The sequence below is a fragment of the Hippocampus comes genome, unplaced genomic scaffold (assembly GCF_001891065.2).
Source record: "Hippocampus comes isolate QL1 unplaced genomic scaffold, H_comes_QL1_v1.1 scaffold9, whole genome shotgun sequence".
NCBI lineage: Eukaryota > Metazoa > Chordata > Actinopteri > Syngnathiformes > Syngnathidae > Hippocampus > Hippocampus comes.
Window position 1 is genome coordinate 5,885,850 of NW_017805275.1, and position 12,067 is coordinate 5,897,916.

General features: G+C 42.8%; 1 protein-coding gene across 1 annotated transcript; it reads right to left on the minus strand.

Annotated features, from left to right (window-relative positions):
• Positions 1 to 3,270: 3,270 nt before the first annotated feature.
• On the minus strand, positions 3,271 to 11,969 carry LOC109515779 (cyclic nucleotide-gated olfactory channel-like). Its single transcript, XM_019869782.1, has 11 exons — positions 11,403 to 11,969; positions 10,029 to 10,115; positions 9,263 to 9,373; positions 8,980 to 9,171; positions 8,791 to 8,898; positions 8,541 to 8,647; positions 6,258 to 6,745; positions 5,846 to 6,124; positions 5,676 to 5,774; positions 4,211 to 4,588; positions 3,271 to 3,481 (listed from the first exon to the last, which is right to left on the minus strand). Exons 2-11 carry the CDS (start codon positions 10,112 to 10,114, stop codon positions 3,296 to 3,298), a joined length of 2,034 nt encoding a protein of 677 aa, XP_019725341.1. The 5' UTR covers position 10,115; positions 11,403 to 11,969; the 3' UTR covers positions 3,271 to 3,295.
• Between the last annotated feature and the right edge of the window lie 98 nt (positions 11,970 to 12,067).

Sequence of the window (12,067 nt, forward strand, 5' to 3'; positions counted from 1 at the left end):
AAAAGGGGCGACAATAATAAATTTGGTAAGCCACCTCTCACCCCCTTTTTTTCTTTTTTTTTTAAACATTTCTCAAATTCCACATGGGAAATTCCCTTAGACTCAACTGTTGGTTTTGCATGTGCTACACCGAAAGGACAGAAATAGGGTTGAAAAATACAATTGCAAAAGTTTTCATTACCGTTTTCCCTGCAGTGTCACTATTTATTTTTGACAGAGATACAGATATCACAATTTCGTAGAAAGGGTTCTGTCAGTCGTCATCTGTACCTGTGGGTAAAAAACAAAAAACAAAGAGTGAGGTCAAACACATCGAGAAGGCATTGTCAGGGTGTAGCTACCCTAAATGGGCCTTTGGCAAAGTTAGGAAAATTAAAACAAACAGAGAGGAAACCAACCAACAGAGAGAAAAGAAGAGAAGGGGTGTCTGTGTACCTTATATTGCCGGCCTCTCAGAGAAAATACAAAGAATATTTCTACAACATGATATTCCTGTTTATTTTAAACCGATAAACACATTGAGACAAAAACTAGTACACCCCAAAGACCGGGTTCCTAACACCCAAAAATGCAATCTGATTTATTCCATCCGTTGCCAAGAAAGTGAGTGCAAGGAACATTACATTGGAGAAACCAAACAAACACTCAAGAAAAGACTTTATCAACACAAATGGAAAAACAATGATAACAAAAGTGCAGTATACGCACACTTAAAAGAAACAAACCACACAATTGAAGATGAACAAGTAAAAATCCTAGGAACAGAAAAGAGATGGTTTGAAAGGGACATGCTGATCAGGCTAACTGAAAGTAGCTATTCAGCCTTAGCCCAAACAATAGGCCTAATCAAGACCCAATGATAGGGAGTTTAGAAACCAATGGGCCTCTTCACCATAGGGGCGTGACTAACCATCCCCACCCAGTCCTCAAACAGGCCACGCTCAGCCTTTTAGCGCAGAGCAACTTCCCGGAGTCTTCACGGAGACTTCAGGGTTGTCTACCGCTGACGAAGCTTCTGTGAGAGAAGCGAAACGTCCTTTTTTGTTTTTTTTTTGTTTTGTTTTTTGTTTTTTGTTTTTTACCCACAGGTACAGATGACGACTGACAGAACCCTTTCTACGATGGAACTTTCCTGTACGACTGAGAGCCTCCACAAGCATCGATATCACAATTTAGAAAATCATACTCATGAATAAAAATAATGATGCATCATCAAAAATCAAAATGAAACAGTAGCTTGTATTAATGCAGCTAAAAAAAGGCTAATGAAACCCACCTAGTTTGGGGCTTGTAAATCCGTAGAACTGTACATAAGCAACTTTTATTGATGTGGAATTCTCACACAGAGAACTTACAAAGCACTTCACATGGTTTAAATAGACAATCACAAACTATACAGTTAATGCAATCAAACAAATCAAAACAATCAAGTAAAACTGTAATGCCGAAACACGTGTTTTGAACAGCTTTTTCAAAATGTCAACAGAACAGGCAGATCTTAGCACAAAAAGAAGTGCATTCCACAATTTCTGAGCAGTAGGTTGCAAGATCTACAACCTCAAGTTTTTCGTTTTGTGCGGAGGTGTTGGAATAAATGTGATTCTGTTATCCCATATTTACTCTCTGTGTAACTTTAAAACCTGTTTCAGAGTGATAACTCGCAAATACCTCATATACAATGGGGTAGGTTGATCATGGCAGACTTGTCGGACCGGGAGAGCTCAGGCTGCTCCTGTTCTAGCTTTTAAGACAATATCTTGTTGTTAAGTGAACGGCTTCTGGTCAAATTAATTGTTGCTTGTGAGAAGATAACATCAAACCCAGGACACTGTGTGAGGGACATCCCAAGCTGTGTATGTGGACCATCGACATCCAGCAGGAGCCGTTTGACGACATCTCAGGAATGAACTGTGTTTTCTCATTGAAACTCTCCTTTACTGAAACTGTTGTGGAATGTGAAAATACTCCCCACTCCCGTTAGAAGATTGTGTATCAGGGACATCCTTCCAATAAATGCAAGGAGACAAACGCGCACTCTTCAGAGTTGCCCCGGAACCTGTAACGGTTTACATTGCAGAGCCAGCTGGAGAGCTGCTTTGAGATTGTGAACCGAGACATGTTTTAGCGCGCTCTCTCTTGCAAGAAAGACAACCATGCTTGCCTCCTGAGTCTTCCTGTTCCTGATGTGTTCTTAGCATCTGATTACCAGCATAAACCTAACAGGAGGCCAATAAGATGCGGTCTGTCCCAATAACAGACAGATGGGTCTGCATGGTGACGGGAAATCATTTCAAAACACAAAAAGAAATACATTGAAAGATTCCATTCATCATTTATAATTCAGAATGTCTTCAAATGGGCACAAGTGTAGAAATATTCTTGATGAGGAAAAAACAGGAAACGGTTCACAATTTTAATGTGTTCATTTAAAAGCATGGTCTGGTTGAATATGACTAAGGTTTATCAAACTGGGGCCCATATTTTTTAAAAAGTGGCCCGAAACAGGTGCCAACAATTAATACACTACTTGACTTTTGCCATACTTAATTGAAATGAGTTGTGAGCCATCCAGCCCTTCCTGTAACTGCAGTCATGCAGTGCAATTAATGCCACTGGTACCATTAGGGTTGAAAAATTAATCGAGAGATCATCTGCACACAATTGGCTTGAAATACATTAAGATTTGCTTAAGACAGCTCTGAGTGGAAACATAGAGCCCCAAAAGGATGAGCCCTAAGACGGCCCCATGAGGAATCCCGCAGAGAAGACAAACTGGCTTATACAAACAACCACAGAAAAATATCTACTTGAAAAATATTAATAATGCATATGTAAACCATTCAACGTATGTTAACTTTAAGATGTGTTCGGCGATTGAGATGTTCAGTGAAAGTCCAAGATTCGGAGAGATTTATAAAATTCTTCAGAAATCGGTTAGTGACGTCATTTGCAGTCACATGAAACCCACCAATCATTAAAATGCTATCCTTTGTAGTAATGGAAGCTTATAAATCACAGAATGCAGTAGCATACAGGACAGTCACACCAGGAAGACGATCAATTAAAACAGAGAATAATGAAAAGGTTTAGAGCAGCCTGTGGCATTTTCATTTCATTATGTCACATATATATGAAATCAGTTATCAAAAACAATATTTCAGAAATAATTGATGATGAAATAAAATTATCAAACATTCACGAAAACGTATTCCACAATTTAATTTATAAATACAAAATATGATTATTTCCTTTTAATGAGCTCTACATCAAAAAGACTTATTATTCTATGGATTATTTAAAGCCGAATATTTATTTGGCTCCGCATCCCGCCGCCACCAGATGCGCTGTCGTTGCCGTCTGTGTCTGACAGAAAGCCGCTGCCTGTGGTTACTGTGGTGATGTTGTGCTCGAGGGCTGTCATTCGCTGCTTCATTCGAAGCTGTGCAGAGTTGAACTCACTCTGCAGACGTGCCAAACTTGTCTGTAAATTACATCATATAGCATGACAGAAACCAACATTCCGAATACAAAGGTGCCTTGACTTACTAGTTTGATTGATTCTGTGACCATGCTTGTAAGTTAAACCACTCATATCTCAGATCCACTTTCCTTATTGAAATGAATGGAAATGTCATTAATACCTTCCAGCCCCCACCCCCAGCCCCCAAAACGTGCTAAGAAAAACAGGAGTCTACATTGTTGTATTACAAGAATTCACACAACATTTTTGTGACCAGTCTAAATCTGCGCAGAGGCAGGTTAGACTGGGTGTTGGTAATTTTATGAACACGCTGTATTTAAAAAAGGGCCATTTGCGCCGTTATGGGCATGAACACAGCCGACTCTATTCTCCATCAATCAAACCAGGCGCTCTCATTCCCTTTAAATGTGGCGCCCTCATATCTCGCATGGAGAATCTCTGTGCGGGAAAGGACGCAGTGATTTGTCCATGACTAGAGCATTGTTACTGTGGTTTACCCGTGTGGCAACAGTAACAGTTGTGGGTAACCTCATTAAATACAGAATGAGCTGATGGCGACGAAAACATTTCCATGAATATCAAGTATCTTATACCCCGCAACATAAAAATATTAAAAATCAATCCAGTGAAGGCTTGTACCTTGAAATATTCATAAGGTGTGGTCCTTGTCAGCAAAGGGACCAGAATATAAGTGAATTTGGCTGGAACAGTGGTAATGGGTCAACTGACCTGTAGTCGATCCACACTCGTTTCCAACCTCTCCACCTTCTCCTCCAGCTCCTCCCCAGCAGACACATTGACTTCTTCCAGCAACCCCTCCTTCCGCAGGATATCCCGACCCCTCTGCTCCAGTTGAGCCCTGGCATGGGGGAACTCCTGCAGTGCATCCATCAGGTCTTGTTTGGAAAGGCAGAAAAGGTCTGAGTACCCCAGACTGCGAATATTAGCCGTGCGTCGGTTCCCCATCTTGCTGCCGCTGATATTCAGGATGCTGATCTCTCCAAAGCAGCTCCCTGCTGTGAGGACTGCTAACTGCGTGGCTCCATCCTCCCCCACCACAGCAAGGCGGCCATCTTTAATGATATACATCTCTTTACCCACATCTCCCTTAGAAAAAGGAGAATTGACAATGAAATGTTAATAGTGATCTGAAAACGTCGTGTCGGTTTTGCAGTGTGGTTTACGTCACTCCCACAGCAACGCAGACCTCCGTCACACAGATCCGCCAGCAGAGTCTGAGCGCCCATTTAAGCTTTTTTACACCGTCAATTTCCACATCCAAGTGACACATGTCATATACATACATATGTAAAACATGAAACAAACAATATTTGCAGTTGCCCCACATTGCACATAACAAGTTCTTCAAGCATTAAGAACAGTGAACAGTAACACAGAAATTAAACAAATATTAAATGTTCTATTGCCGCTGCTCGTCTCTTGACTGGTACTCGTAAGAGGGAGCACATACCTTCCCACATAAGATCCTCTTATTTGTTTTCAAATCTCTAAATGACCTCGCGCCACCTTACCTCTCTGAGCTCATCCGCCCCTACACACCTGCCCAGAGCCTCAGGTCTGTGGACCAGACACAACTAGAGGTACCAAGAACTAAACTGAGGCTCAGAGGGGATCGAGCCTTTTCCGTTGCTGGTCCCTCTCTCTGGAATGACCTCCCACTGAACATTCGGCAAGCCTCCTCGCTGCCCATCTTTAAAACCCGCCTCAAAACTCCCTTGTATTCTTTGGCATTTGACTCAGCATGACCGAAATTATGATCTTAGTTATACTGTTTGGTGCTCTCTACCATCTTTGTTATCGATTTGTTGCTTTGCTTTACTGTTGTATATGTTAGTTGCTCCATGTACAGCACTTTGTGTGCAGCGATGGCTGTTTGAAAGTGCTCTATAAATACATTTGAGTTGAGTTGAGTTGAGCTAATTGTCTCTAATGTCATATATTTAGCCCATATTTCATTTTCTGTGCTCTCAGTGAAGATAATATGTATCAGATTTCTTTCATCCACATTTGGAAGACATGTAATTCCATTCTGACGAAATCCGATTCCATGCTTTTGTTCCTATTTACACTGCTAAAATGCATTTAGAATTGTGCTAGTTGAGAGCAAAACAATCCAAGTTATGTCACTTGAGCCATGCTGGGTAAACTCGGCCTAAAAGTACTTCAGCCTTACCTTTCTACAGATGTAATCTCCTGGACTGAAAACCTGTGGTTGAAGTTTGAGCACCAACTCTACCAAGAGACCTGCCTCGCAGTCCTGGAAAATACGCACCTACATCCACAAATACGTATTGTCAGAGGAGGTGGACTGCAACATTGCACTCTGTATAATGAGGTCTATACCTTCTTCAGTGTGTCCAGGTGAACGTTGATTGCAATCTCTGCTCTTAGTTTACTGGGTAAGCTCCTCAGCACTTCCTGTTCATCGATAGTCTTCTTATTGGTCCAGAGGTAGTCAAACCACCGAATGACACGCTGTTCTAAAACCTTGTTGACATGCCTGAAGTGCATGTAATGTTTCAGAGAATCTACACGCGCCTGAAAGCCTGCTCTTGTGGCATTCATATTTGAGATCATGGCTCCGACATTCCCCACAATGGATGCAAAAATCAGAACCCCTACCTGGAACAGGAAAAAAAAAAAAAAACTCAATTAGCAGCTTTGATTGACTAATACCACAAACCTTTAAAAAGAATGGGACATACATTTCTGTGTTACAACAACAGGGTAAGTTACTTAACAACTAATAACCTACCAGAAAGTCAAATATTAAGAAGAGATACTCCTCATCTCTCACAGGAGGTGGGGTCTCTCCAATGGTAGTCAGCGTCAAAGTGGACCAGTACAGGCAGTATATGTAACTTCGGGTCAGGGAGGCGTACTCTGGATCCGAGGCATTGGGATAAACCCAGGAGTCGGAACCCAGTCCCAGGATCTTGGAGAAGCTGTAGTATCCGCAGGCATTCCAGTGGATGATCACCAGGATGTAGACGACAAGTTTACCGATGCGGAAGGTATTTGGGTAGCCTGTTCTCGTTTCCGTCCGTTCGAAGAACTCAAAGAGCCGTGGCAGGCGCAGCAGACGATTGAATCGAAGAAGGGGAGTGTGACTGACTCCGAAAGTCAAATACAACAGATCAGTTGGAAGGATGGAGCAGATGTCCAGCTTACATTGTAAGGTTCGGATGTAGGTTTCCCGCAAACGGTGGCCGTCCTTCACCATCAGTCCTTGCTCCAGGAAACCTTGAGAAATACAAAGAAATGGATTGCAGTAGAAAACAAGTTCCCCAAAAAGGATGACAATTATGATAGCCATTGATCCTTTGAGAGTTGGTAGACAATCAATTTGTTTGGGATTCCCGTAGCAATAAGTTCAAATAGAAACAAATCCAATGGTCGCAAAAGCCTGTTTTGCACCCTAACTGTCTAGTGCAGTGGTTCTTAACCTTGTTAGAGGTACCGAACCCAGCCAGTTCATATGCACATTCACCGGACCCTTCCTTAGCGAAAAACAAAAGTATGACTTTTTACAAATTCAAGATATAAAAACGCATTTATTAAAACCAGAAGAAAGCAAATAAAATTACATGGCATCAGTGTAGTTTTTTTCAATTTTACGACGTACTATCATTACAGTCACGCTTGACTACTGAGAGAACAAAATTTCCCGCAGCACTGATTGGACAAGCAATGTCATGTGATCATCTGTAGCCAGTGATGGCCAAGCAGGCGTGTCATAACTAATTGACATGTTGAGTCAGGTATGTCTGAACCTCCATGGCAGAGGCTCCGTCGAACCCTTGAGACCGATTCACCGATCCCCTGGGGTTCGATCGAACCCAGGTTAAGAACCACTGGTCTAGTGTATTTTGGTGACTCTGTGATGAAATGCCGACTTAACAGATGAAAATACAAGTGGTGGTGAAACTCTGTCTAACACTGGTGGCTTTTGTTAAGATATGATTCCTCTCTGTTAGCTGGATTTGAATGAAACAATGTAGAATGCTGTTGAAGGTATTTCCTGCTTACTGTGATTACAATCACCTTCGGTACCCCCTCACCCCCACTACTTTTATGACCCCTCCAGAGGACATGTCAACATCAAAAGAGGAACTGTTATCTCAAGTATCTGTGTTGCAGCTATTGAGGGACTGCGCTTTGCTATGAGTACTATTGACTTCAGTCTCTTTCCTGAACATCTGTTTGCATACTTAAAACAACGTATGTAGTGTTAAAGTTTATCTTCTTCCTCCTTGGTTGATTAACGGCCCCCCCCTGGGAAGACCTCTTATCTCAGGATGTATGCATAGCGGGGGTTCTGGAACTTGCTATCACACCAAATGGTGGGTCGTGGTGGTTTGGTCTCACCCCACCACTCCAAACGTCTTCCAGCCACGCCGGGTCAGATGTCATGTTACTTTCTTTGTTTCTGGGATTTGCATAAGAGGCGTACCTAACCGCCTCTCATTATCATATTGTCTCTATATAATCTCATGAATGTGTTTCTTCTACGCTTCCTGATTCAAATCTGGACCCCTCAGGAGCCCGAATAGATTCGTAAACTGCAGAAAATAAATTAAAACCCTTCGAAGTAACTGTACATCGCCTCCAGCCTTTATTTGGATTACCAACATTCTCCTCGTCCGAAATTCAACGAACACGCGGGAAAGAGGAGGCCGCTCTTCCCACAACAATTTACACAAGCTTAATTCACTGGCTGTCTAGATGTAGAGGAGCGAACATCTCCTGCTCTGACTTCAGCTGGGAGGGACATGCAGAGTCTCCAAGAATCTCTAATCACATCATTTGTTAAACAGAGGAACATTCAAATAGTTTTCCTTTTCTCACTCATACATCCAACACTCGACACTTTAGGCATCGCACTGGTTTTAAACTGCAGTTTTATGTGACTAAGGACGCATATTATTACCATGTTTTCGGGTTAAATTTCAAATAGTCTGTGATGTCATCATCTGCAGACATTACCGCAGTTTATCAATCTACTTCTCATTTGATTTTACGATCGAATGTTGAGTACCTGTGTGGAGACGAACAGCGATGTCGAAGATGTAGACCCCGTCGCAGATGTAGTCCAAGACCAGCCACACCAAAACGTTCCTCGTCTGCAGCTCGTCAAAACAGGCCCTGCAAAACCAGATGCATTTGCATGTTTCTAACAGGCAACCGTTAAGTGATGATGCGATCCCGAATCCATCGATGATTGTAGAAAAATTTGCAATGGTGAGCTTTGCCAATTAGTGGAGAAACAAACTCAATTTGTTTCCAACCTGACAACTAATAGGGTCCAGTTATAAAAAACAGCAGGACCAATCACCATCAGCCAGTGGTAATACACATCATCCGACGGTGACAAGGTGACATTGTTACACTTCCTCCTAAAACGGAGAATAATGAAGAGTGAATCAACTTCGTGTTTATTCTATTCCCTGAAAACACACCCATGTTTTTTTCCTTACTTCCTTTTTGTGCGTCTCATTTCACTGTCTGAATCGGAGCCATTGTGACTGTGACTAAAACGGCTCGGCGGGGCATGGACGTCCAAGTGAGCGGGGCCCCGGAAACGCTCCAAAAAAGAATCAGGTCGCTCTCTCTCCTCGGCCGTGCTCTTTTGAGCCCATTCTCTGAGAGTCATCACCATGTTCACTATCCTTAAAAAAAATCATAAGCAAAGACACACATTAACTTTAAGACACTAAAAACGTATTCATCCCTACTGTTGAACGTCGATTGATGTCATACCTGGAGAGAGCACCTTGGCCATGGAGGGAATTCTGTGGTGTGACATCTTTCCTGTCAATGGCCGCCATTCTCTGTAGTTCTGAGGAAGTGTCATCACACATCGACTGCCCTCTACAAAATACAAATGAAGTCACAAAGCTGCAGGTAGAGTTAGTTGTCGCAGTATATTTCTGCCAAAAAGGGACCCTTATGAATCTTCCCCCCAAATCAACCAACAGCTGCTAACTTGAAAAGCTCCGAGATCTTACTTGGTCCCTGCAACCGTAGTCATTATCACGAAAAAGATAATGTGATTCAACCTGGCATCGCGATTGGCGTTAAACATCTGCGCTGACGCGATGCCATTGACTTCTCATTTGAAATTGCAGCCTCACTAGTTGCAGACAATTTGCTGCTGGATTGTTCAGTGGTATTTGATCGCATCCCTGGGTGAGCGGGTGGCATTAGCCAAGAGTGTTTGCATGCAGTCTGGAGTCTTCCCCCAACCTTGATGCTCATATTTGAAGTGTGATGGGGGTACTGGCAACCAGCGAATGGTTATCAAAATGTAATTTTGCGTCGAGCCTACTTTTGTCATGATCCTGTTCTTGTGTGTCGCCAGCAGGTGGCAGAGGAGGGCCTTTCCTCCAGCGTGCACACTTGCTGCCAATTTGGTCATCCATTTAGCTAAGTATTTAAGGACTGCTAAGATCCCGTATTCGTCAAGGGCCAAATTTTTCCTGAATAACACAAACCTGATTCAAGGTGGCCAGGAATGTGTGTGTACCTGCTAAGTGGGCTGTCCTGGTCACTGTCCTCCTCTGTCCATGTTTTCACAGATAACCTTTGTGACTCATGCACTGGACGTGGCATGCTGCACACAAAGGCATGTTGTTACGTTCAGAGATGGGCATTCCATCCCTGGGACGGAATGAAGCGTCCGTCCCTGGAGATACCTGTTTTGTTCGACAAAAAGATATATTTTTTTCTCTCTAAAGGACGGACTAAGCAAGGACGAAAGTGGGTTTTCGTTCATCCCTTTAATTATCCCTAAACAGCTGGTTATGTACTTATGGACACCCATTTCACGAACGACTGACAGAAGCATCCCCAGCCTCTCTTATGTGTGTAGGCCGCCAATACAGTACTTCAGACCGAATGTGATGCACCGCTTGTCTCGGGCGTGTTCACCGTGTTTGTATGTGCGAGGGAGTGACTTCACTTTGCTTCAAGCAGACAAGACGAGAGCGCACATCCTCCGTCCAAAAAAGTTGACACTTCGCCAGTCAGTCTGGTGACAGATAGTGGTTGTGATGGCAGCTAAATGCTATCTTGGTTGACACTTAAACAGTTGGAAACAATTCAATCCAGCCGGTTAAGAAAGCTTGTTGATTTTGTATGTCTCTCGGTGTCTGCTCACCTAGAGAGAAAGTCAAGTTTTTATTATGGGTGGCCAGGTGCTCTACTGGTTAGCAGGGCGGCCTCAGAATGCAGCAGTGCAGGGTTTGATTCCGGCTTCCCTTGTGGAGTTTGCATGTTCTCCGCATGCCTGCGTGGGTTTTCTCCAGGTACTCTGGTTTCCTCCCACGTTCCAAAAACGTGCACAGCAGGTTGATTGGGCACTCCAAATTATCCCTAGGTGACATTGTGAGCGCGGATGATTGTTCGTCCAGTGTGCCCTGCGATTGGCTGGCAACCAGGTCATGGCGTACCCCACTTACTATGACGGAATTGTTTTAAAAGAATGAGGACGAACGACGATTATTACATGAATAAGGATGGAGGGACGATGATGGAAGGGTACCCAGGTCGCAGATGGAGGACGGACCGGCAAAATAGAGTAAAATGCCCATCTCTGGTTACATTGTGTCAAAGGAGTTGTTTGTTATCATTCAGCTTGTCTACAAAAGTGTGACTATTCACAAATTCTTATAAGCCATAAACATACACACATTATAGAAGAAACACCAACAATAGGTAGGTTCAAGGAAATTCATACTTCAGTAAACAATACACACATGAATGGCAAAACCACAATAAGAATAGGAAGGTCATCCGGTGGTATGCATAACCGTGGAAACCAAAAGGCATAGCAACAAGCTGTATATTTGCTCATTTTAAGAAAGGCAGATAAAAGAAGAAAAAAAATGTTTCAACACACCTGGTAAATTTCCTGATTTTAATGTTTAGCTCATGTAGAAATCTTCATCCATCCACACGATACGTATGTGGATCGAGGCAGCACTGATTGTGAAGACGAATGCTAAAAAACGGTGAGCAAGTCTAACATCTCTTGGATGATCACATGACACTCAAGCTCAGACAAAAGAATCTTTTAAAATGCAAATAGTGTGTATGTGCATGTGTTGGTTTTGACTCATCTGAATTCAAGAGCATCGTTTGAAGTGGCCGCCGCACAACCACAAGCGTGTCTTGTCTCCTGATTACAGAGAATACGTGTGACTATGCACACACATAGACCAAGCCTTCTGTTCTAAGTCCTTTGCCTTAAATGGTTATTTCAGAATTTGCACTTGGTTCTGCATCCACATGAAAGGAGCAAATATGAATCTTGATTTTGTATGACATTAAATCATGTACAGGTGAGTGGGTTGAAACGGTATTCCAGTGGAATTGTGCCTCCTCTCTGTAGGTTTTGAATTAAGAGTGTGCTGCTTACATACGGTAGTTATTTTGTTGTGTGGGGTATTTATTGGTTTAGTTCTTTTCCTGTGTGGAGCATGCTCTCCCGTGCCTGCGCGGGTTTTCTCCGGGTTCCTCCCACATTCCAAAAACATGCATGGCAGGTTAATGAAAAACTCTAAA

What these genes read in the sequence shown, in the direction of transcription:
- LOC109515779 (XM_019869782.1), bottom strand. Translation starts at nt 10,114, where the DNA reads ATGCCACGTCCAGTGCATGAGTCACAAAGGTTATCTGTGAAAACATGG. An exon ending in CAGGACAGCCCACTTAGCAG is followed by an intron (nt 9,374 to 10,028) that starts GTACACACACAT and finishes TGTATTTTGTAG; the next exon opens with AGGGCAGTCGATGTGTGATG. An exon ending in GAGATTACATCTGTAGAAAG is followed by an intron (nt 4,589 to 5,675) that starts GTAAGGCTGAAG and finishes CCTTTTTCTAAG; the next exon opens with GGAGATGTGGGTAAAGAGAT.